The sequence below is a fragment of the Trichomycterus rosablanca genome, chromosome 2, assembly GCF_030014385.1.
Source record: "Trichomycterus rosablanca isolate fTriRos1 chromosome 2, fTriRos1.hap1, whole genome shotgun sequence".
NCBI classification, from domain to species: domain Eukaryota; kingdom Metazoa; phylum Chordata; class Actinopteri; order Siluriformes; family Trichomycteridae; genus Trichomycterus; species Trichomycterus rosablanca.
In genome coordinates, this window is record NC_085989.1 from 1,544,756 (window position 1) to 1,569,044 (window position 24,289).

Here is a 24,289-nt window from a genome sequence, read left to right on the forward strand (position 1 = left end):
CATATCTACGACTGTAAATCTGCTCGTGTTCTAGTCATTCTGTCAGTGATTTATTATTATTAGACTTATTTTCATAAATTGAGGAATAAAGCTTTATATTGAATTATAATTATGACCTCACTGACTGTATTGATTGAATGGGTGGGTACAAATTCCCACAGACGCACTCCAATGCCCTGTAATCTAGTAGCAAGATTTTCCAGAAGAGAAAGAGGAGGTGATTTAATATTAATAAGCGCCGGTGGTTTTGGAGCGGGATGTCCGACCAGCTAGGTGTCCAAATACTTTTGGAAAACAACATTTGTGAACAATTGTGTCGCCCATGATCAGTTCCTGACCTTACAAATGCCCTTTTGACTAAATGAGCACAAATTCCTACAGGCATGCTCTAAAATTCTGTGGAAAGCCTTCACCGATATTTACAAATACACACGGTTCTGAAATGTGACGTCCAACAAGCTGAAGATCAGGTGTCCACATACTTTTGATCAATTGGCCTTTGTGTTCTGTTTGTTCTGATGTTCTGTGTGTTCTGATGTTCTGTTTGTTCTTATGTTCTGTTCTTGTGTTCTCATGTTCTGTTTGTTCTCATGTTCTGTTAGTTCTCCTGTTTTGTTTGTTCTGCTTGTTCTCGTGTTCTCATGTTCTGCTTGTTCTCATGTCCTCATGTTCTGATGTTCTGCTTGTTCTCATGTTCTGTTTGTTCTGTAATGTATATAGCGGTGATTTATTATTACACTTATTTTCATAAATAAGGGATAAAGCTTAATAATTAATTATAATTATGACCTCACTGACTCTATTGACTGATTAGGAGGGCACAAATCCCCACAGACACAGTCCAAATCTTGTAGTCTTGAGACGATATCCCAAAAGAGCGGATGATATTAAAGCTACAAAGGAAAGAGGAAGCGAATTTAATACACATAAGACAAGCTCATGTTTAGGTGTCCAGATACTTTTGGAAAAAAAAACATTTGCACACAGTCTGTCGTGTCTCATACCAGTATCACCAGTCCTTCCATTTCACTGCCACTGTACCTACTGGTCTGAGTAAATCAGTTTTACTGGCACACTCGTTGAGTGTCCGCTGTTCCAGTCGGTACCACAAGAGGTTCCTTGTTCTTATACAGATGTTCCACACAGCTGTATGGGTCCCCGTCACTGTACTGAGTACCAGCACCACATCTGCACTCATTGTCCTTCTTTCGTACGTCAGTGTTGGACCAATCAGGACGTCAAGAGCTCTGATCACATGGTGCACACAAAAAAACAGAGGTTCCAAAAGTATGAGGACGTCCCTCTAATTACTGAAGTCATGTGTTCTCATGTTCTGTTTGTTCTTATGTTCTGCTTCTCACATTCTCATGTTCTGTATGTTCTCATGTTCTGTTTGTTCTTGTGTTCTGCTTCTGCTCATGTTTTGTTTGTTCTCATGTTCTGCTTCTGCTCATGTTCTGTATGTTCTCATGTTCTGCTTCTGCTCATGTTCTGTATGTTCTCATGTTCTGCTTCTGCTCATGTTCTGTATGCTCTCGTGTTCTGCTTCTGCTCATGTTCTGTATGCTCTCGTGTTCTCATGTTCTGTTAGTTCTCGTGTTCTGTTTGTTCTCGTGTTCTCATGTTCTGTTTGTTCTCATGTTCTGCTTGTATATATGATCTGTTAGTTCTCGTGTTGTTTGTTCTCATGTTCTGTTGAGACTTTGCTCTGCATATCTAACAATCTAACAATCTCTTTAAATAAGAACCTAAAAGAACGACTCCACGATGCTGCAGAAGTGATTTGTGTCCATCTGAGAAAATAAAGACCCATATGAATTATGGACCATCTGCACCAAACCTCGTCCCCCTTTTTTAACCCCACACCTCCTCCTCATCCTCCTCCTCATCTCTTCCTCACCTCCTCCTCATCCTCCACATACCAACATCTACTGGGTTCTGACCTAAAGTGTCGCTAAAATAAAAGATCGTCTGAGTTTACGACTGTGGACAGACGCTGGAGGTCCATTCAGAACCTCAGACACAAACGCCGCTTTGTTTTCAGATTTATTCTCACCGCGAGGCTCCGCCCGTCCATTTTGGTTCCTCTGAGGAACGAGACGAGACGAGGTGTCTTTATTCTTTATTTTATGGATGCTGCGTTTATTGTCATGTTCTGTTTGTCTTTGAGGAGCTGAGTTACAGCAGAGGGTCTGGATGCAAAAAAAATCTGGACGTGGTTCAATCAATCGCTGGTGCAAATTAAATTCAGCTAATTTGGCAAAGAAGGTCCTGGGTTCGATTCCCAGGTGGAGCCGTCCCCTCTAGACACAGCTAATGTCTGTATGCAAAAGCCCGACCGGTGGGTAGCACCATGGGGGATTCGAACCCTGGACCCCAGTGTTAATGTGCGAGTGTAATTCTTTAATATGTGACGCCCATCAAGGGATGCATCGGGACTGAAACCGCTCATGTTACTGCTTTTCCACGCGACTCACGTCCACTGTAGATTTACAACACCAGGCCTGTGTGTGTGTGTGTGTGTGTGTGTGTGTGTGTGTGTGTACAATAGTGGTGTTTGTTTCACACATGCTGAGGAAACACAGGCGCTTTAGAATGAACAATAATCAACACTAACAGGTTCACAGCTGGTACTCAGAACATCCCCCCCAACACACACACACACACACACCACACTCACACACACACTCACACTCACTCACTCTCTGTTATCCCTAAAGATTTTGACCTTTTATGCCTGACATTGCATAAATAATAAATTTTATTATTATAATCTTTAAAACTGCCGCTTTATCCTGGTCAGTGTGGCGGTGGGTCCAGTCTCTCGAAAATAACTGAGTGCAGGGCAGTAACACACACTGTATGGACAAACTAAAAGTATTGGGGCACCTGACCGTCACTCCATCTTTTCTATGTAGCTTTCAGTGATCCAACCAGGACTGTGTAGGAGACTGGAGCTATTCTGCACATGACTAGAGAAAGGGGACTTCCCCAAACTGTTGCCACAATGATAAAAGCATCAGTTGCTTAAATTAAATTCGATCATTAGGAGGGGCGTCCAGATACTTTCGACATCACCATCAGTGTAACGATGCAGGATTCACACACACACACGTATTTCTATTTTTATCTCATTTTAATTATACACATCATTTATTTCAGACTCCTATAGACACACATAGCAGCATTTACAACCATAACAGTTACAGCTCCAGTGCAGAGTCACATCCAATCCTGAGAGTCTCCTGCTGGTTCCGGACGGATCCGGAGTCTTTAAAAGACTCGCTCATCAGTGGTCCAGAGAGTCTTTAATCCAGAGCTCGGCGAAAATCCTGATCCTGTTCTGTAACGTTTATATTCCAGCTTCCGTCCTGCAGATGTAACTGAAATTTAATCCAGGACTGACTGAGGAGTGAATCCTACAGAGTGTGATTGATTTTCAGCTAAAAATAAGTCTTTTCCTGGAACATGGTTGGTTCAGACGGCTTATTTGCAGGCATCTGCGTTAAGTGTGGCACAATGGCTACCAAACAATATCAGCATGGACATTTTAAATAAATTTTTAAGCTTTAAATAATCTGACGTGTGCAAAAATCATTTTGTTTGAAGAGAATGTTGCGTAATCAGGTGAAGTTGGACGGCAGGGTACAGTCAAAATGTAGGTAAAAATTCCATGTGACCACCAGCTTTTTATCACAGTACCATCAATTTCTGTTCATGCTGTATGTTGGCGTGTTGGAAAACGTTCCCGTCACTGATATTTAGAATCCTGGCTTTAGGAAAAAGTAAATCAATAAAGAAACGTTGCACATAACTGGGGCGATCCGCTCTCGTCTCCACCATGTGGCCCAGAACGCAATACCAGGGGCAGTTTCCAGAAACCAAAAGACTGCAGACATACCACATCAGCGGAAAACTGGACCAGACTGGACCGAGCATCACGGCTTCTGAGAAAAGCAAGTGTGCAACGGAGAAGCTGTAACATGTAGGGGACCATCCACCTGGAGCATAGCAGCATCCATAAGGCTCAGGCGATTGTACATCTAGAGAGATTAACAGATCACACTCAACTACATCTCCGTGCCCCGTTTGACGGCAAACTAGGCAGCGCAGAGAGACACGACTCCTAAGGGCGCATTCAAATGGGAAGCGACAAAACCGCTTTTGCTCTGGCTGTGCCGTTGTTCTCATGGAGCGGTGAGCAAAGCGCAAAACGGTTCTCATCTGCATGCGCCCTAACATGGGGCAACTTCATATAATGTGTAGGACTTAATATTTAGACAGAATCTCAGACTAGAATCCCAGACCAGAATCTAAGACCAGTGCCAACCAGACCCACACTCCCATTTTCTATTCAGCGTGGCTCTAACAGAGCCCTACACACATCGACCAAATTCAAACCCCAACAAGGAACAAGAAGTCGAGTGTTCATGAGGGGAGGCGCGAGAAAGTGGATTAGAGGGCAGCTGCCCGAAACAAAAGCTGGTCCTGAGGTCACAGTGACCATTACAGACCATAAACAAACACAGACTGACCCCAAACTGGCCTGACTCATCACACACTCATCACACACTCATCACGAGACTGTCTGTAGCTGCTGAATCCTTCCACACAACCTCCTTCTCTTTCTATTTCTGCAACTGTCACTAACTGACAAAAGTATGTGGACACCTGATTAAGAGCTTGTTTTCAGCAGATATGTGAGGTAAAGCACAGAAACACTGGACTCCTGGGCAGCCCCGAGACTCTCTGCACTTATAAACTGGGGTAGTGAAGGAAGCTTCATCATCTTCTAGCCTGGCAGACGGAACCTTCAACCAACGTGGCTTGTAGGACAGCTGAATTTATATGTGACTACATAGCCAAAAGTATTTGGACACCTGACTGTGAGCTTGTCCCAATTCAAGAACAAACGAGTGATTTTAATCTGTGATCTTTTCAGCTGGAACATGTGGGAATTTGTGCACGTTCAGACAAAACATGACCTCAGCTGACGTTCCGATTCAGAACGAACCCCCGTCTCCCCCGATGTGCCGCTCATTTCCGCCGGTGCCTGACCGAGCGGAGGAGGATTATCAGATTATCACGGCCATGTGCACGACGGGGACGGACGTGACCGCGCGCACGTGTCTGCTGGCGTGTTCGCGTTCTTCATTTGAGACGCGTCCGGTCTAATCTGATCGTACACCAGCCGTACAGCTTGGTGAAAAAGTAAGTGCCCCCGGTTTTGGGTCACGTCTCTGTCGGGCTGGATGATTTTAGATGAATAAACACGTGGCGTTACAGGGAAATCACTTTAGGTTCTGTTTTCTAACCCATAATTCCATTGTGATGGAGGTGTTTACAGAACTGCTTTAAACATCAGTATGGGAATTTGTGCCTGTGAATTGCTTGTTTCAGGTCTCTACAGAGTCTCGGCTTTGGAATTTCAGTTAAAAAAATTATGAATTTTAATGTCTGGTTCCTGAGAAAAATTAGACTAAGTGAATAATTTGATCTGCAATTTTATTTTATTATGATTATTTTTTACATAAAACTGAGACTCAGGTGGTGCTGCGGTCTGTTACACTAACGTACCAGTTCTATCGGCCGGCCTGAGTATATACAGACATGCTTTTCTTCACATGTCTGTGGAAATTCGTGCCCATTCAGATGTTGGTCGATGGACTGAGAAAGCCTCAGTTGATGTTCCGGTTTGTCCCGGAGCTGCTAAGTGGGGCTGAGGTCAGGGCTGTGTGCAGGACACTGGAGTTTCTTTAAACTGGAACAGGAAAGGACCTTCCCTAAACTGTTACAGATTGACTATGATAAATCAGGGAGAAAATGCAGAAATAAAATAGAATAAATTAAATACATACAGGAGGAGCCGAAATAACAAAAAATGATGGAGTTTGTTTGCTCGACATATGAGAAGATACACGTGATGAAGAGAGGACAGGAACACACGCCCACATCAGCCCGCCAGCAGGGATTAACTCAACCCATCAGCAAGACAACGTGTGTGTGTGTGTGTGTGTGTGCGTGTGTGTTGGTAATCTGTTAATCTCATTAATGCCACAATAGCCAGCACCTTAATTCTAGGAACATAAAACAAAAGGACATCACACAGTCGACTCCATGTTTTTATACTGTAGGTGCCACCAAAAATAAATACTGGACGTCCCAAAATGAAATAAATGACGACTGATGGGCGCGACCAGTGAATTTAGACTTTTCTAATGATCTACCCATGGTTCAAGTACAAACTGACCCATCAGATACGAGCCCTCATGACTGATGAACAGACCAAGGTGTAACGGGGTGGTTCACACCTAGCGAGTGAACCCAAATGCAAAATGCTTGTCTGAGGTAGAACGACACTGTGGCTGGAAAGCCACTAATTAAAAATAAATAATCAGGACAAAATAACACAAACCAAGTAACAAATAAAAAACACAAAAACATCTGAACTCAATAATTAAAAGGGGTGTCCACATACTTCTGGCCATCTAGTGTAAATCCTTACAGTACATTGAGCTAGAAAGGAATACAATGGTTCAGACCAACTTATCACCGATCCAGCACTCGTCCGTAGTCCTGCAATCCTTCGCTTTTCAGATCCGCAAAGACCTGAGTGAAGAAATGCGGGTCGGCGTTGATGCGCAGCATCTTGGAACTCGTGGCGTTGACGATGGCCAGGCACCGATCCCAAAACGCCTCCTTAGCTGCCTCCACCAGGAAGGGCTTGAGAGGGTACGAGATCTCATTACCCATGTACGAGTAGGAGAGGTACAAACAGGTCAGCAGGACCGCCTGGAGTTCGCGCTCCGACGACACCAGTTCCCCGTTGACCACGTCTCGGCAGAGCATGTAGACGAAGACCACGTTCGCCGGGGTCACAAAGGCTTGGTCCTGCCAACCCTGGAGGAGGAGTGAACGATCGACGGCGCGGAGCCACAGAACCGGCTCGGAGGGCGAGAGGAGCTTCAGTCGGTAGCATCGTCCACACAGAAACTCGCCCAGACACCTCAGAAGCTCGCTCGTCGACGCCTGTACGATCACGCGCTTCGGAGAAGTCGAGGCGCCCCGAGGAACCTTCTGAACTGAGGAAAGCTGCTGAGGTTTGTATCCCAGGTTGAGCCCTGTGCCCAGGCCCAGACCTAGCGGAGGTTCGTAACTGGACAGGTTGGCGCAGGAGAGGGACTTTTTGACGTTCTCCCGGTTGAGCTGTATCACGGGGTCCTTGGTGTAAATATGATTATTGTTGTGAACCGAAGCTCCAACGACACCGACGGACGCCTGGCCACTCGGGAATCCCTTCTTTGCGGAGGAACTCCTCTTCTTGGTGGACGCCACCAGGCGTTTCCACATGAGCACAGGGAGGAAGACGGAGTGCCCATGTGATCTGAGGTTGTGCTCCTTCTGAGCACTCAGGGAGTGGCTGCTCAGGTTTGGGTAGCCACTCAGGTAGCTGGGCCAGCCATCGTAGTAGTCTGACCGTCGAGGACCCGGAGACAGGGACAAGGCCGTGCCCATGCTGAGGTTTAAATGCTGAGCCGTGTGGGATCAGACTGAATGTCAAACTGGTGGAAGCTTCAGTTCGGTGGCTGAAATCCACAAGTTCAGGGCAGGAGAAGCAACCGGCATTGATGGACCTGAGAAGAATGATGGGAAATAATGATGTTAAGCAAAAATCGGCTCCAAAAGACCATCAAGCATTACAAGGAGAAAGTCTAGGAAGCTGTGTACAGATCTCAGAATGTAAGGACCATCAGGATTGTCTTTTGGAGCCATTTTAAGCCACTTCAGATTCCAAGATCATCTGTACAAACAATTATATGTACAATGTACATGGAACTGTGACATCTTGGTCAATAGAAGGAGACATTCAAAACCAACAACACTGCACCTACTGTCTACCCTTTAGTAGAACTGGGTTATAGCTTGAATGCTGTTGGGTGTTCCAGCATGAAAATGACCAACTGTTCATGTCAAAAAATGCTGTCCCATTCCTGTCCTGACCTCAACTGTACATAAAATATTTGGACTGCACTAAAAAGTCAAAAGGGCAACACGTTGGCGCAGTGCGTAGCTCTTTTCAGGGTTCGATTCTCTGGCCGGGTGAAGAGGTTACTTTTTGTGAAGGATTGCCAACCTGTCTGGAGTGTTTCCTATTTTTTGGCCAATGAATCAGACCCACAGCGACCCTGACCGAGACAAAGCGGTGGTAAAACAGGCAATTCATGAATGAAAGGCACATCTGTGCCAGGTAAATCCAGCCAGCTATGTCCCAAAGGCTTGTTTATGTCAAATAAAAGCACCTTAGAGGTGAAACCAGCTTTCCAAATAATGGCTCCACTCTGTGTTAACCCAGATTCTGTAATATTTAAAAAAAATTACAATAAATGTAGAAGTTCCTGTGCTGATTGTACGTCCACAATGTGCCAGACGTAGATTAAGACACCAAACTTGACCCAGTTAGACCTGAAATGGGTCGTCCAACAAGCTCCTGATTGGGGTTCACATACTTTTGGCCACATTCTGCATGCACCTGTGCGTCTGGGTACAACAAGTACAATCCTCAGACTTCCCCTATATGAAATCAATCATTCACTGTCTGTTTTAGCACGGCTCTATCCTATTCAGGGTTGAGGTGGGTACGAGGTGGGAAACGCCTGGACAGGTTGCCAGTCCATCACAGGGCACACACTTATACTTTTGGGGAGGTTAGTATCTCCAATTATCCTGACTGCATGTCTTGGGGGACTGTGGGAGGAAAGCCACACAGACACGAGGAGAACATACAAACTTCACACAGAAAAGCCACAGTGTCGCCCCCCCATTCATAATCACTAATGTATTAATCTAGGTTGCTGTGTGTATGTTTTGAACCAGTGTATATGTAGAAAACACAATAACTTTATTTTTGTGTTTTCCAACAAACAGCTGCAGAAATCGTTAAAATTCTAATACTGTCATAAAACACACGTTCCATTCAAGTGTATGTACATGTTTTACTTTAAATGTATTCATGCGCTGCATGGTGGGGTTAAAATAATTGCTCTGCATAAAAAAGATAAAGTGCAGTCGTGTAATTCCAATTTTCATGGATAAACAAGACAATCTAGGGTTTGTTGGTGTTTTTCCACTAATATAAAGAAGTGGAATCTGCATTAAAAATTCACATTTACTGATATTAGTGCACTATATAGGAGACAATGTTATTACGCACTACATACATAACGCCTTATATCCAGCAGAAAGTCCCTGATATAGGATACAGAATCCTCACTTACCTTGAGATCAGTCCAACTCCAGTTCAAATCTCCAAAATCACTCCATCTTCTAGCAGTCCGACGCTTCGTCTTGTGTCCAGCACATTTCAGACGAGCTTCAGGCTTCAGCTGCTCCACTTTTAATATCGCGCCTTAAATCCAAAACTTTGGACAGGAAACCTCATCACCTCCTCAAATCTTCTTAAACCTCTGAACACAAACCCGCACGGTTCACGCAAAACTGATGGGTTTTAAGGAGGAGGAGGGAAGACCAGCTCTGAGCTCCATCACCCTCAGTTCAGGAACCGAACTGAGAACCTGAGCTGCTGCGGTTAAAGCGCACGGTGCGTAAATTTGGCTCAGTGCGCCACCGACTGGTAGAACTCATACAGACAAGCAAGAGTCACGGTTTGGAACCTTCTGCTCCAAAAATGATGCCCTACAAACAGTGATGTGAGTTTTTCCCCACCAGTTTTGACGATGGAGGTGTAGTGAGAATTATTTCGAGCAACTTTTCCCTTAGTGTTTCAGAATCAATTCATTAATCAACAACAAGCATCTACAACATTTACATTTTCAGCATTTAGCAGACGCTTCTATCCAAAGCGACTTACACAATGAGCTGAACACGATGAGCAATTGAGGGTTAAGGGCCTTGCTCAGAGACCCAACAGTGGCAACTTGGTGGTGGCGGGGCTTGAACCGGCAACCTTCTGTTTACTAGTCCAGTACCTTAACCACTGAGCCATCACTGCCCAACGCTATCATCTACAAACAGTGTCAGGTGCGCCAAAGCTATACAATATGAGCATAAACATCTTTATTCATTAATTTATTCATTCACACACTTGGGGTAATTTCTAGTACCTCTAATTAACCTGACTACATGTCTTTGGACTTGTGGTAGGAAATCAAAGCACCCAAAGAAAACCCAAATAGAAACAGAGAGAACATGCAAACCACACAGAAACGATGCTGGGTGCTTGATTGGGCAATCAAACCCAGGCCCATTTCGCTGTCAGATAACAGCACTTTCCATGGCACCACCGTGTTGCCCGATTACAATTAAAATAATCAAAAACTGTACAAAGAGTCCAGGAGTGTTCAGAATCTTTATATGCAAACCGTTGAAACACAGAATACACAAGAGTATTTTGAAGACACCAAACGCACCTTTGAGCTCAATTCAGTTCATCATGTCATTCAAAGACATGTCATAAAAATGAAACTACATCCACTCTGCGTAGGTCAGAGAACATAAAATTCAAAATAAGGAGTGTAATAATGATTCAACATATGAGATGCTGGACACACCCCACGCTACCTGCCGTTTTGGAGACGCTCTGATCTGACCATTATAATCTGGACCTTGTGAAAGTCGCCCACGTTCTCACACTTTTCATATTTAATTTACAATTAAAATTTAATTTACTCTTCTTTAGAAACATGAGTGAGGTCCTTTATATAGGTTCTTAACTTTAAATGTTTGTGTGATCAAAATTAAAACTACACTTATGTGCGAGAAAATAGAGATGAGATGTAAAACAAGTCTAATTCGAGGCACAGAGTCTCTGATTTCATTGGTTATTATTATTATTGAATTAATGCTCAACAAGAATTGTTATACTTTTATTGTTCCTTACACGAGTACAGTCACAAGCATTGTGTAAATAAAAGAAAATATGATATTTATTAAAACCTCTCACAGGTACATCTAAAGCTTGCTGTTTTTTTTGTTTGTTTGTTTTTCAGCTTTGCAAGTTTTTGCAAAATAACCAAACCAAGTTTAAACATTTAAAAAACAGGTAATATCCTTCTCTCCAAAAAAAAAAAAATCTTTAAACATTTCTCCAGACTTTTTTTACTTCTCACAGATGTACTTTTTCACCTTACGACAAGAACCATCAAACCATCTATGATTATTGCCATTCCCATCCCCCAAACTAGCACAGTTCTCTCCAGAAGTGTCCTCTTTGCTCCAGTTATCAGGCTCAATGGGATTCATCTCGAACCAGAACCTTCATATGAATGAAAAGAACATTAGCAGATAAATAATCTTCTGGCTTTAGATCTTCAGATGTTTCAGTAAATCATGTAAAGTGAGTGAATGAAGCTCTTACTTCACACCGGTCTCATCCAAGGTCTTGTTGTTCACCCACATCCACTTTCCCTCCTTCTCCAGATCATTCAGACCCATCCAGTGAGTTTCTTTAATTTGTGAAACTAAAAAATCCTAATAGATAAAATTTCATGAAAAAAATGTATTATTAATATCAATGATCTAAAAATCATCTAAAAACAAGTACACTATATGGTACTATAAGACCATGAACTTGTTGGACACCTTATTCCATCTAACAACCTTCATTCCTACTGTGAGGCTTTGAAATGTGTCTGTAGGAATTTGTGTCCATTAGGCCACAAGCATTTGTAAGGTCAGACAAATGAAGTAATGTTAAACTTGTTAAACCATGTCTTTCTGTGCCTTGCTTCGTGCACAATCACTGGAAGTAGCATTCCTGAATTTGTTGGCACAAAGTAAAATACTTAGTATAATTTTTATATGCTTTTATTTGAACAATACAAACTACAGGATAATAAAGAGAGGGGCAACACAATTCATTATTTAATAATTTTTACATAGTGTAAAACGATCACCTGCTCTGCTTTGCTGGTTATGATCACTAGGTGACCTCCTTTCTTAACACAGGAATCTCGACTCTCAGTCCAGTTCAGATTATTGGTGGAGAAAAAGTAGCACTTCAACCCAAGAGACCTCCATCCTTCGTCACACAGCTCAAAGCTTTTATTTGCTGTAATTAAAAAGAGCGAAGAAGGAAATGTTTAGTAAAATGTGCCAACTATCAGACTTAAACAGTGGACTGTAAAGTAGATCTTCATCTTCTCAATCTTTCCACAGACCTCAGCTTGAACATCCTATAACAAACCACCACAAATCTTTCAGGATTTGTGTGAGAGTGTTAAGAGAAAGATCTATTCTGGAGGAACGTGGTGGTCCTGTACTTTACTCTCTCATTTTACCGTATATCCTGTGTCCTGCTATAACATGTTATACCTTCTCATTATTAGAATCAGACACTGTGTCCATACCTTTAGAAAGGACTTCATGGATGCGCTGATGTTTCTCCTCCAGCTGTTTATACTCTCGCTCTTTAGCAGATGCAAATTTTATGTATGTTTACATTTTTAATTGCACTTTATTTTAATTTATTGCAGTCACAGAAACTGATTTACCTTTTAATGAGTCCAGTTGCTTTGATGCAGCCTCGTAGCTCACTTGAACTTTTTCCAATCTAGATTTAAATTCTTCAACAAAGAAAAAAAGAGTAAAAAGAAATTTCTCAAACAGAAAACAGTAACATTAAACATTTTTTTATTTCTATGTAATACAGAATCTTACTGCTAATTTATTGTAAATAAAACTGTTCATATAAACTCTAGTACTAAAAACACAAGAATAGTTACTGCTACTGTTACTTTTAAAACTCCAACTAAGATCAGAGCAGCTCTGACTGGTATATTTATAACTCACTGAAAGAAAGAGACAAAAGGTAAATGGTTTGAATCTCTCACCGGTGGTTTTGAGCTCCTGCAGTTTCAGTTCAGCTGTAGCGTTAGCAAACCGCTCACTAAACGAGGAGGACTGACTGTGATCTGTTGGATTAGATCAGACATGAATAAAAAATAAAATCAGTTCATAACACACTGCAAAATCTACTGTTATACAATGATGATGATGATGATGAGCAGAACAAGGATGATGATGATGATGAAGAGTGATACTTACACAGGAAGCCCAAAACACAAAGTGCAATTAAAGCACCAATCAGAAGGAGACCGAGGAACACCAGGAGGAACTTCACTGTTTCTTTAGAGGAAGCTGGTTTTCTTTCTTCAGTTTCCAACACAGCGTGGTTGGAGATGTGGAAAAATTAACAGTAAATATTTACCACAGTAACAACAGTATCACAGACTGACATTCTCATGAAATTTAATTATCACGCATTTGAACGTCCAGATGGAAAAACCTGAAATAAAAAAACTAAATTGGTTGTACCAGTTTATAAAAGTCTGTTACGGGTTCAGGCTGGCATGGTTGAGCCTCAGATAGATATATCTTTATTTGTCATGTATACAGATACACGTGTGCAGTACGATTCAATTCTTTTTCTACATATTCCAGCTCTGCTGGGGTCAGTTAGCAGAGCCAGTTTTCGACCCACGACCTTTTGATTTAAAGCCCACTGAGTATACATTTAGCAGACACTCCTCTCCAGAACGTCTGCTTATAAAAGAGCTTCCTCAGTCAACGTTTTCTTACTCTACAACAAGTATTCAATGGTCTAACAACATGAATCGAAGGAAACACAAAACAAAATTACAGGTAGAAGAAAGAAACGACAGACAGGAGAAGTTCACGTGTAATGCGCTAAAACAAATGACCCAGGAACACCAAACTTCTCTTAGTTATTACTGGTCATGAGTTCATAAGAATGGCAACCTCTGTTCTACAGCTTCTATTTGATTAATCATTAGACACAGTTTTAAATTACACCAGCATTTTAAACATCTTCATTGTTTTAGTACATTAACACATTCACATTTATACATTTAGTACGTTAGTACATATTTTTAAGTCACCTGTTTTTAATAATTCCAGTATATTAAAATAAAGCAGTTTATTTATAAGCATATAGAGCTTTAGGAATCTACACTGAAATGAAAAAAGTATTCAGTATTTCAATATCCAGCACTAATATGTAGAAATATCTAGATTAACATACATAACTTTTTATTATAGTGACTAAAACATTTTTGTTTATGCTTATACATTTAGAATATGTTCATAAATATAAAGTTAAATTATTAAATAACAGAATAGTAGTAAATAGTATAAGAATAGTGTTTATTTAGTAATAATATGAAATTATACCTGCACTTTCTTGGCTCTTTGGATCCTCTTTACATTCTATAGTGTTCTCGTAAATATCTTCATCTAGATAACAGAAGCAAATTAGTTATTTTATTTACACAAATGAATCAAATCTTAACTTTAAAAAAAAAATGTTTACAGTAACAGAATGATTCCAAAATTAGGATTTAGGTTTTTTACCTGTTTGATCATTTCTGGTATTTTTTGCCATTTCTGGAAGCTGAAAGTTTCTGTAGTTAATTCACATCAAAGGTTCAGAGTCGACTGTCTAACAGAAAATATTACAAACCCTGGTATTTATACCTCAGTACATCAGGAAGTGTAGCAGTTACATTAATACACGACATGTAGTTATAGTCAAGAATTTACATACACTTATAAGAGGGCTGTATTTGAATGCAGTTTTGGTCATATTCAATTCCTCAATCATATTTCACCTCTACTGCTGCAGACCTCCTAGTGACCGAGGAGGGCTGTAACTAACACCCCCATCCCGACCCGTGTGCAGTACCGACCGTTTCTTTTCACCAGCACCAGGCGGGTTAATATGGAGAAGAGTACCGAGCATGAAGAGTCATGCACTGACCTCCACTATCCCCCGTCTCTGTGCAGCACCATTGATCAGCCAGTAGAGGACAGTGTGACTGAACAGCAGAAGTCATTAAGCTGTAGTAAACATGACACAAACAGTCATAAACACTGTGATGTTATTTTGAGGTTTAAAGTGTCAAGAAACCACAACTATTAACATCAAACATGGACAAACAGCATCAGCAATGAGGTAAAAGTGCTGAAATTCAAGTTTATATGAAACATCCTTCACAAATACGTCTTATTTAATACAAACTAAACAACACAGAACACAACACGGAATTAAAAGGAATCTAACAAGTGCATCTAAGAAGTCACTCTATTCTGTCCTCAATGTGTGTGTCTGTACACAAATAAACAGATAGCTAACCAAGTTCCAAGAAAAAGGCAGAAGCTGGAGTAAAATTAAATGCTCTTTACTTTTGTCTTCATTTCTCAAGAAACAATTAAATTGTAAAACTGAAATAATACAGAAAGAAAGCAACGGTTAGAAATACCATATTCAAATTATAATGCAAATAACATTTTCATGTAAACGTAAATATAACTCACAAGCGATACTTGTCCAAGGCACAAACAACAGAATAGATAGAAGCAATAACTGGGCTGTAAGCTGGTAACATGTCATGTAACCTCTCATGATCACACCATGAACTATAACCTGGCCATGTCATGTGAACAAACTAACCAATCAACACAAAGGCTGGAATTACACAAGAAAATGACAAATCACTCTAAAACACCAGTAGAGGAAGGAAAAGGACCATAAATAAAGAAAAGTTTTTACAGGACATGACACTCCCCACCTGGTATTGTTCAAATACCACTAACTGAATAACATGAGAATGTCTCAACAATAGAGGGAGCTAAATTCACTCCGCGTCTTTAGTACTCCTGAGAAGTATCCTGCCACTTACTACGACTCTGAAGTGTTGGCAGGTACTCACGTTTCCATCGGTTCCAAAAAATATTGGCCAGATGCTGCACCTGTCTCCACTGCTGACGGTGGAGGTCTTTGCTGTCAAAGGTTCCCGGAGGAGGAGGGTAAGTACGCACCTTTTGTTTCAAGAGTGTAGCAGGAGTCAAAGGAAAGGGTGACTCTGGGTCTGAAGAGATAGGCACGACTGGCCTGGCATTAATGATAGCCATGACCTCCGCCATGAAGGTTAACAACACCTCATGAGTGAGGCATGAAGGGCTGGTTTGCATGAACATGGAGTTCAGTATCCATCTGGAGATGCCAATAATTCACTCGCAAGCTCCCCCATGTGGGAAGAATGAGGAGGATTGAAAACCCAAGTACATGGGCTATTGCCGAATACGTGGACTTTCATCCTGTACTCCACAATCTCATTGCTGGGTTTGTTGTCCTTGAACCAAAGGAACCGCAGAAAGTCTCGATGATCTTTTCTGACAATGAAGCTGTGAAACATCTGTTCAATGTCTGCATCACTGCCACTGGCTCTCTTCGGAAACGCAGCAAGACTCTGAGTAAGCTATTTTCAAATCCGGGCTGGTGAGTAGCACATCATTCAGAGAGATGCCATGGTGTTGAGCACTGGAGTCAAAGACGACTCTGATTTGATTTGGCTTATGTGGATGGTACACGCCAAAGATGGGTAGATACCATCGCTCTTCTCCCTCTGGCAGCGATGGCGCCAACTCAGCTTGGTCGTTATCAAAGATTTTTTGCATGTTTTGAAGTTCACAAAGTGAATTTTCACCTCAAACTTTCTTTCTAGGGTGCATCGGAGAGAGGTAAGGCGACTCTCAGCCTGTTCCCGATTGTTTGGGAGCCGTCGTCGTGGATATTGAAATGGCAGGGGTGCCACCCAGCTGTTGGTAGCGTCCATAAACATCTCTTTGTCCATGAGTTCCAGGAAAAGCTTGTCTTCGATGGAGAGACCCACGTTGTCGTCATCCTTGGTTCTTTCAAAGATTGTCCTGCCAAGGCTGAAGTCATCATAGACTGGGGCGCCTCGCACCAGGCTTTGAAGAGGGATGCAAAGTCAAAGTCAAAGTGAACTTTATTGTCATTCAGACTATACAGCTAGGAGTGCACAGCTGAACGAGATTGCGTTTCCCAAGCTCCAATGTGCAGAATATAAAACAAGATAGAAAAAGAGCATATACAAGACAAAATATACATTGTTTTAAAAAAGATATATTCAGTAAGAAAATAAAAAATAAAAAAGCGCTATTGCACATACATTGTAAACAGACATAAAATACACGTTAAGTAGAGTAAAAAATATATACACACTAGTAGGAAATATTGCACATAATTTGCAGTGATGAGGTACCGGTGTAATAAATAAATAAAATGCCTGGTGTTAAACACTTAAGATATTGCACAGAATATAATAAAAGAGTAGCAGCATGGTGTAGGTATTTAAATCTTAATAAATATATGTGGTTAGAAAGTCCGTAAGTGTGAGCAGGTATGTTGTGTGTGCTGTTATAGGGAGTTGAGTAATCTGGTGGCTTGTGGAAAAAAGCTCTTGCTGAGTCTGGCAGTCCTGCATCGCATGCTGCGGTAGCGTTTGCCAGAGGGCAAGATACTGAACAGTCCATAGGCCGGGTGTGTGGGGTCACCAATTATCTTGGTGGCTCTTCTGAGATGCAATGCTGCTCTTTAGTGCCAAACTTTTCTTTTACCTTGTGGTGTTTGGGGCATGGAGAGAGAAGAGACGGACGGCCATTTTCAAGCACGTTGGTTCGAAAGGAAGTCACAGTTCAGGCTTATGGGCTAAGCCTGAGCAGACATTGCCAACAACAACCCAGCCAAGGTCTAGTCTCTGTGCATAGGGGGCATTGGGAGGACCATTGCGATGCTCTCTGATCTTATGCACCTGAAGGATGTCACGACCTAGATGTAGGAATATCTGAGCCTCAGGATCTAGGTGTGGGATCTTGTGAGCAATAGACCTCAGATGAGCATGGTGCTGTGCAGCTGCAGGAGTTGGAATCTCCGACCGGTCATCTGGCATGTGATTGCACTCGATGAGTTTTGGAAGCATCGCGTTGTCGCTCCATCCAATGACTCCACCATGAACCCTGTGGCTCTTCTCTCAGATGTTTCAGTGACTGGTGAGTCTGACCCTCTAATATGGAAGAGGTCAAATAATTCTGACCTGGCTAACAACCTGTTGCTTTGGTCGTCCAGAATAGCATAGACCTTGGTGGCTTTGTCTGGATGAGCCTTGGGATAGACTTTCACCAGGCAGATCTTAGAACAGGACCTAGGCTCCTCACTCCTGTCACATACTTCTGTGCACCTGGTGGTGACTGCTGACTGAGGTGCCTCTCCTTCACCCTCCCCGACCATGCTCTAAAGAGGGGTCTCTAATGTTCCATGGAGCAGGTCCAGGGTGAAGTGCTGCAATGTGGCAGTCGCTCTCACATTCTTTGCACTTCAAGGGGCTGCTTCACAGTTCTTTGCTAGGTGAGCAGTGGAAGAGCAACACCTAAAGCAGATACCAATTTCTTTAAGAAAGCCTTTGCGCTCTTCAAGCCTCCTTTAGCCTCTACACTTTTTTAGAGGACGTTTTTTTATTGGATAGGGCATTGCCTATCTATGTCACTCAGCTTGCTACTTGAACCGTCCGCCTGTGAAGCTGAGAATTGTGATGCAACTTTGGTCTTGTGAGCAGATAAGTGACCTTTGACATATCCTGATCTCCTTTCTACTTGTTCAGGCTTTGACAAACCTGTGGAAAATTTGTGGAAACTGTTGGATGAAACTGTAGGGACTATTGAGATGGTGAAACTAGAATCGTTTCTTCTGCGTGCTTCATTACATATGAAGTCTGTGAAGAATGCAAATGGAGGGAAAGAGACGTTGTGCTGCTCCTTGTATTGAGAGCCCTGCGCTAACCACTTCTCTTGCAGACCATGTGGCAACTTTTCAACGATAGGGTTGACTCCTCTGGCGGTATCCAGGTATGAAAGCCCAGACAAGCAGCCCTCAGATTTGGCAGACTCTAACTCCCTTAGCAGGTCTCCCAGCTCCCTGAATTTTAACGGGTCGTTGAGACTGATTTTGGGAAAGGTCTCTAACCTCTTAAAGAGAGCTCTCTCGATTACTTCAGGGGAGCCGTAGCACTCCTCCAAGCGATCCCAGGCCATTCTTAGGCCAGTGGCAGGGCTGGCTACATGCACAGAATGGACCCTTATGACGTTCTCTGAAGGCTGATTTCCTAACCACGTTGTCAAGAGGTCAAGTCTAGGTGCTTAAGTTTAGTCCTCCAATGGCATTGTGGAATGAGAACTTCCATGTCCAATAGTCTTCTGGGCGATCATTGAACTTGACGAGACCAGAGTTAACAAGCTCACAACGTGCTAAAAACCTTGCGATGTCACTCATACCAGTCCTGTCACCAGTAGGTGGCTGTAATGAGTCCCTGTTGAAAAAGGTGTCCGGATGAGCAAAGGGGAGGTTAACAGAGGGCTGGTGATGGCCTTTCGGGTTGCTGTGCCTTGTGGTTGTCATCCCTCGTGGCGCGTTGACAAACCAATGGCGTTGCCCTCTCAGGCTGCTGAACTGCAGGAACATCACTTTTATCTAAGATGTGAGAAGCACCGCTATCGAGTCTAAGGATGTGCTCCTTAGTGTCTGTTTGGTCATCAGTTTTGATGAGCGGCAACAAGGATGGCGTATATGGGAGAAGTTCTGGAGGCTCTGCATCACTAGAATGTCACTTGGAGTGCCGTTCAACATAGTCACAAGTGAGCTGTCTGGCAACATGAATTGTGTCATATTGACTCCTACTGCCCTATCTACTTTCATCCTCTGCTGCTGCCTCAAGGACTTCAGCTTCTGCCACAGCTGCTGCTACCTCCTTCTCATGCTTTAAAGCCGATAACTCGGCAGCCAGACGGGCTTCTGCTATTTTTAATTCAGCTTCTCGCTGAATGAAAGGGGTGCGTGCATGTGCAGCTGCAACTTTAGCTCGGGCCCTGGCTGCTGCCTTGCTAGCTGAGGAGGATTTCGAGGAGGTGGACGAAGTCGAAGACTGTGACTTTGTTTCGCGTGCAGCGTCCTTCTCTTTGACACCACGATCCATTTATGCGTGCGTGGAGTTTTGCGTGCACTATGCTTTGTTCCTCATATTCAAATTATAATGCAAATAACATTTTAATGTTAATAAAACGTAAATATAACTCACAAGCGATACTTGTCCAAGGCACAAACAACAGAATAGATAGAAGCAATAACTGGGCTGTAAGCTGGTAACATGTCATGTAACCTCTAATGATTTTCCTGATCACAACATGAACTATAACCTGGCCATGTCATGTGAACAAACTAACCAATCAACACAAAGGCTGGAATTACACAAGAAAATGACAAATCACTCTAAAACACCAGTAGAGGAAGGAAAAGGACCATAAATAAAGAAAAGTTTTTACAGGATATGACACTCCCCACCTGGTATTGTTCAAATACCACTAACTGAATAACATGAGAATGTCTCAACAATAGAGGGAGCTAAATTCACTCCGCGTCTTTAGTACTCCTGAGAAGTATCCTGCCACTTACTACGACTCTGAAGTGTTGGCAGGTACTCACGTTTCCATCGGTTCCAAAAGGTATTGGCCAGATGCTGCACATGTCTCCACTGCTGATGGTGGAGGTCATTGCTGTCAAAGGTTCCCGGAGGAGGAGGGTAAGTACGCACCTTTTGTTTCAAGAGTGTAGCAGGAGTCAAAGGAAAGGGTGACTCTGGGTCTGAAGAGATAGGCACGACTCACTGCAAAAAATCACCTTCAGAAAACAAGAAAAATAAAAGCAAATCAAGACAAAAGGTGCTTAAATCAAGCAAAATTATCTGCCAGTATAGTGAGAAAATTTTTCTTAGCAAGATTTCCTAAAACAAGAAAAAAAATCTTGTGCTATAAATTATCTTATAATCTTAAAATTAGTAAGAAATTACTTGTTTTAAGCATTTTCATAAAACCTTATTTGGTAAAGAATATCTTGAAATTAGAATGCTTGGACATATTTTTAGCTAAAATGGCTTTAGAATGTTCTTAAATTAACACTTTAAAGCTTAAAATAAGATCAACTCCAGAAAATAGTTCTCAAAATAAGAAATGAACAATTAAAAAACCCTCACATTATTATAATTAACAAATGTTACTTAGTAAAACTTCTTAAAATAAGCAATAATACATAGGTTTTTGCATCACACTAAATGCCTTAAAACCAGTCAGAAAATTAGAGCATTTTAATCATGACATAAACGTTAAAAATTCAGTTTCCATGCACAAAAGAAAGATATAGAGACTCAATACAAGTCTGTTTCTCTCATTTAAGTCTATTTGTAAGACTGCATTGCTAGTAATCTGAGACTCAAAAGAATCTACTTTATACTCAAATTAAAACATCATACGCCAAGTCCGTTTATCAAAAATACAACAGAAAATCTGAATTTTGCTATCAATTTTATTAACTTTAATAAGTGTGCCATCATGGCAGCTTGATATGAATACATTACAAGTGTGCGAACAAGACAGATTTATCCAAATACACAACAAGCAGGTTCAGGCCGCTTCTGAGAATTATATTAAAACATGTAAATCTTAGATGTCAAGGTTTTCCAATAACAATGTCCCTACGTCTACAACATTAACAACATTGCTTGGTCTTCATATACCATCTTTAAACATAAAGAAATAACAATAAAAAGGGTCTTCAATCTGGACCTGACTCGCAGCACGTAATAGTACACCTTGACATACAGAACACCTTCGTGCAGCAGGTCTTTGGGGAATGTTGTCACTGGGTTCTTCCCAACACTGATCATGCAGTTATCCTGGTCAGTTAGAAGCAGGGGGTTGATAGACGACATCTGCTAAGAACAGCAGCAGCGTTTTCAGAGGGCTGAAAAAACAAAAACCAAAGGCACTAAACCCACAGACATGAACAGAACAAACTTTATTCAGGATTTAAATCACAACTTAAAGTTTCTTTGCGAGCAGTTTAGTGAACTATCTAAACAACAAATAAATAACAGTTGACAATACTTACCATGAGAATATGAAACAGAGCCTCACGTGGCTGTCCCAGTTTCTGTGGTGGTGCAACTCCTGATGGGAAGAGTGCTGGAAGGCCGTTCAAAATCTCAATGGACTGTTGCACTATTTAAAGAAAAGCAATGTCTTACTGAAATTGAAATCACTTTTAAAATCAATTTTTTCCCTTCCAGAATGTTTACAATATGTCATATCCAATTCATTTCATTTTTGCCTGGCCACACCACAGGATTTACAATAATTACACATTTATTTTACCTTCAGTCACCGAAACCACCAGACTTTAAATCTACCCAGAATAAAACAGACACCACCAAACGTGTACAAACCAGAGTTCTAGACCAACCTGAGAGCTCACAACATTTCTCATGAACAGACATGACTTTAGACGGGGCTTCAGACTACCGCTTGTTGAGGATGATAAAAATAGCACATGGGATATTTTACTGATCAACTGTTTTGCTTCAGGGTCAAGTGGCAAATAAAGACTTAACACTCAACATCTATAAAACAATCATATACTAATAAAGCAGTATTTCATCCAGACATTATTTTAAATCACTTTTATTTCATCAAGTTTTTACTGCAAGCATAACGCAAATTTCTATCTTTAATGAGAATGTATTGTAGCATCAAGCTAACAGTTTTGTCAGACAAAGTTTCTAACGAACATTTAAGTAACATTTCCTGTTAGAGACTCTCTGTAATCTGGTCAACCTTCTAAGTACTATTCACAAACAACAATCTAATGTTTGTGTTCAGTGATTAGCCAATTTAGTGATTTTAAAACTTAAATTAGGCTCCAGGGAACACAAAAATAGGTTTGTGATATTCTTCTTTCAGCCATAAATGTTAATAATTGTTTATAATTACTGTTTGCTAGCTATTTACATCGATTAACCATAACATTAACACCACCCCCTTGTATCTACACTCATTGTCTATTTTATCAGCTCCACTTACCATACTGGAGTACTTTGTAGTTCTACAATTACTGACTGTAGTCCATCAGTTTCTCTGCATACTTTGTTAGCCACCTGTTCTTCAATGGTCAGGACCCCCACAGAGCAGGTATTAATTCACTGAAGGATTGTCTCAGCACTGCAGTGACTGACATGGTGGTGGTGTTTTAGTGTGAGTTGAACTAGTACAAGTGGATCAGACACAGCAGTGCTGCTGGAGTTTTTAAAACATTGTGTCCACTCCACAGACACTCCTACCTTGTTGGTCCACCTTGTAGATGTAAAGTCTGAGACGTTTGCTCATTTCTTGCTGCAGTTTCTGTTGGTCATCCACTAGTCCTTCATTAGTGGTCACAGGATGCTGCCCAAAGGACGTTGTTGGCTGGTGGACTCAGCAGTGGAACTGAGATGCTTAAAAACTCAATTAGCACTGCTGTCTTATCCACTCATACCAGTGCAACACACACCAACACACCACTGCAGTGCTGAGAATAATCCACGACCCAAAGAAAACCTGCTCTGTGTTGATACTCTGGGGGTCCTGAAGAACAGGATGGAAGAGGGATAAAGCATGCAGAGAAACTGATGGACTACAGACTGTAATGGTAGAACTACAAAGTACTCCAGTATGATAAGTGGAGCTGATAAAATAGACGATGAGTGTAGATTAAGGTGGTGTTAATGTTACAGCTGATGTGTGTATGATGCCCATTACAATGCATGCTGGTTACAATGCATTCTGAGCCACAATATTACAGTATTTACATATAATTGTAAGAGTTATTACAAAAAAACCTAACTACAATATTAAATTACATTGATGTGTTTTCATGAATGAAGTTCATTATAAGTAATAAAGTGATGCTTTAAAATATTTTAGACAGCTGGTGCCTCTAGGGGTACAAATTGCTGAATACATTTTGAGTAATGACTTAAATTGAATTTACCTTCATCCAGAGTCACTGGTGGCGTCATTACATTTTTCATGACTCCAAAAAACTGAACTTTTGAACAGAATGTTTTCCATCAGTTCTGTGGTGTACTTGTGATTGCCAGATTAAAGAATCATCCATCCAACTCATCCATGACCTGTAAACAAGCACGAACAGCCATGAGAACATATTTTAGAGAACCAGAACTGAAGCATCTCAATTTTCATTTAATCTCTATTTCTGATCTAAAACTGAGATCACTATTGTCACAATTTATTTGGGCCCTAAGGAGAAAAAAATATGATTTAAGAGATATTTAAAACAAAGAGTTTACAAAAAGTATAAATATTAGGGCTGTCAAACGATTAAAATTTTTAATCGCGATTAATCTAAGAATTTCATATAGTTAATCACGATTAATCGCATTAAATAAAATCTGTGTAAATGTTATAGAAAACAAGGTTTTTTAAGTGAAATGTGAAAAGTGGACGTTTCTACACGAAGTGAGTGTGTTTTGACCCTTTTGGGGCTTCCATAGTTCATGGACTAGCGTGCTTG

General features: G+C 41.3%; 2 protein-coding genes and 1 long non-coding RNA gene across 7 annotated transcripts; all 3 read right to left on the minus strand.

The window, feature by feature from the left end:
• Positions 1-6,549: 6,549 nt before the first annotated feature.
• Positions 6,550-7,571, minus strand: si:dkeyp-92c9.2 (uncharacterized protein LOC571482 homolog). Its single transcript, XM_062989230.1, has one exon. The coding sequence runs from the start codon at positions 7,513-7,515 to the stop codon at positions 6,550-6,552; it is 966 nt and encodes a 321-aa protein (XP_062845300.1). The 5' UTR covers positions 7,516-7,571.
• A 2,776-nt stretch (positions 7,572-10,347) lies between these two features.
• LOC134328500 (CD209 antigen-like protein E) lies at positions 10,348-15,719 on the minus strand. 5 transcript variants are annotated; one of them, XM_063009623.1, is made up of 9 exons: positions 15,352-15,719; positions 14,389-14,476; positions 14,209-14,271; positions 13,063-13,167; positions 12,849-12,929; positions 12,510-12,581; positions 11,913-12,067; positions 11,375-11,487; positions 10,348-11,272 (listed from the first exon to the last, which is right to left on the minus strand). In XM_063009623.1, the coding sequence occupies exons 2-9, from the start codon at positions 14,417-14,419 to the stop codon at positions 11,116-11,118; spliced, it is 777 nt and encodes a 258-aa protein (XP_062865693.1). In that variant the 5' UTR covers positions 14,420-14,476; positions 15,352-15,719; the 3' UTR covers positions 10,348-11,115. The 5 variants fall into 5 exon arrangements, with proteins under 5 accessions (XP_062865693.1, XP_062865686.1, XP_062865678.1 ...); XM_063009616.1 differs by lacking the exon at positions 15,352-15,719 and adding an exon at positions 14,795-15,189; XM_063009608.1 differs by lacking the exon at positions 15,352-15,719 and adding an exon at positions 14,646-15,189.
• A 5,552-nt stretch (positions 15,720-21,271) lies between these two features.
• Positions 21,272-23,880, minus strand: LOC134303800 (uncharacterized). The gene is made up of 3 exons (XR_010007705.1): positions 23,747-23,880; positions 21,833-21,942; positions 21,272-21,685 (listed from the first exon to the last, which is right to left on the minus strand). It is a non-coding gene; the product is annotated as an uncharacterized LOC134303800 (long non-coding RNA).
• Positions 23,881-24,289: the final 409 nt, after the last annotated feature.

Bases quoted from the DNA above. Each gene is read 5' to 3' on its own strand.
- si:dkeyp-92c9.2 (XM_062989230.1), bottom strand. From the start codon at position 7,515: ATGGGCACGGCCTTGTCCCTGTCTCCGGGTCCTCGACGGTCAGACTAC.
- LOC134328500 (XM_063009623.1), bottom strand. From the start codon at position 14,419: ATGGCAAAAAATACCAGAAATGATCAAACAG. The intron at 13,168-14,208 runs GTATAATTTCAT...TGGAAACTGAAG, and splicing joins AAAGAGCCAAGAAAGTGCAG to AAAGAAAACCAGCTTCCTCT. The intron at 12,930-13,062 runs GTAAGTATCACT...CTAATCCAACAG, and splicing joins TTGTGTTTTGGGCTTCCTGT to ATCACAGTCAGTCCTCCTCG.